This window comes from Dendrobium catenatum, unplaced genomic scaffold, assembly GCF_001605985.2.
Source record: "Dendrobium catenatum unplaced genomic scaffold, ASM160598v2 original_scaffold_120481, whole genome shotgun sequence".
NCBI lineage: Eukaryota > Viridiplantae > Streptophyta > Magnoliopsida > Asparagales > Orchidaceae > Dendrobium > Dendrobium catenatum.
The window spans coordinates 1-1,489 of NW_021438916.1; the positions used below are offsets into that span (position 1 = coordinate 1).

At 36.9% G+C, this 1,489-nt stretch overlaps 1 protein-coding gene across 1 annotated transcript; it reads right to left on the reverse strand.

Moving 5' to 3' along the window:
- Window positions 1–527: 527 nt before the first annotated feature.
- On the reverse strand, window positions 528–1,124 carry LOC110112910 (ethylene-responsive transcription factor 1B-like). Its single transcript, XM_020845292.2, has one exon. The coding sequence runs from the start codon at window positions 1,122–1,124 to the stop codon at window positions 528–530; it is 597 nt and encodes a 198-aa protein (XP_020700951.1).
- Window positions 1,125–1,489: the final 365 nt, after the last annotated feature.

Below are 1,489 nucleotides of genomic sequence, written 5' to 3' on the forward strand. Positions count from 1 at the left end.
CGTGCCAGATCAAGCTAATTTTGTGATGCCGTATCAATGATTAATTAATAAACATTTATATTACACTTATCACAAAGTAAATCTAATGATTTCACGATCGATTTTAATAAAAAAATTTTCATAAGTAGACTGTAACGTAGCTCTAAATATGAAATCCGAGTATAAAATTGGAAAAATTACATTGTACTCTAACTAAATGAAAGAAAAATAATTGAGTTAGAATATCTTGATATAAATTGTATTAGAATATTGTTTAAAATTATTGGATTTACTTTGAGATCAGTGCAGTACAAATTTTTATTGCATATAGCACTAATCTCAAAGTAAATTCGGAAACTTTAAATACATACTGATAATTTGCATGAAGATATTTTAATATAATTGTTTTTCTAAATGAATTCAAAATTTTATATAGTTCTCACCTAATAAGTAATATTTTTTTCTTGGTCAAGGCCTGAAAAATCTTCAAAAAATAGATAAATTTGTCAGATTTAATTCAATGCAGATAGAAAGAACAAGAAATTCAATCAGCAGCAGCTTGCAGGCACGTCAGAGACTCTGAGCAGCTCTTCCAAGTATTCAGCTCCCAAGTCTTCTAACTCCACCACGCTTTCCACCTCCTTCCTCTTCGCCGCCGACTTCCGATGTACAGAATGGCGCCGCTTCAGTGCTACCACCGGCGAGCACCCTTCCTCACCATACGTAACTCCTCTGAGCGACTCCTTGACTTTCTCCACCGGAAAATTCAGCATTGCCATTGGCCCTCTCATGGAGAAGGCAGCCTGGTCATAAGCCAGCGCCGCCTCCTCCGGCGTGTCAAACGTTCCTAACCACACTCTCACGCCTCGCCGCGTCGAGTCTCTGATCTCAGCGGCGAACTTACCCCACGGCCGCCGGCGAACGCCCCTATAGCTGCTGCTCTGCTTCTTTGGCTGAGACCCGGCGGCAAAAGTGGAATCTTCTGCGTCAGCTGACGAAGCGGCTGACACTAACATCATGTTTAAGAGGAGCATGTCGTCGGAGTCGTCGAAGTTGAATGGGAGGAGAGGTGCCTGAGATGATTCCAGTGAAGATTTTGAGGATGGATGGGAGATTGTGGACTGGAAGAACGGAGAAGAATCCATGGATGATCAGAGAAGAAAAAGAAGAGTTGTTCTGTTTTTTTCTTCCACGTTTACATCGATCTTGTAGAATCGCAGAGGGAAGGGGAGATTTATATAATTATATTGTGTGATTGACTGGGAAAGAATTCGTTTATTTGAGTAAAATTTTGGTCAATGCATGCTTAGAAGTTAGAAGAATAGAAGCAGAAAAAAAAGTATTTCTTAATATTTGGACTATTTTTTGTTAGGATGAATTTTAAAAAATAGCATATGATTTTATTTAAATATGAAATTATCTTATATTTTTATTAATTTTTGTTAGGATATTTAATTAATAGTAGGATTTGCATACATACTCAAATAATATTTATATATTTATATATATA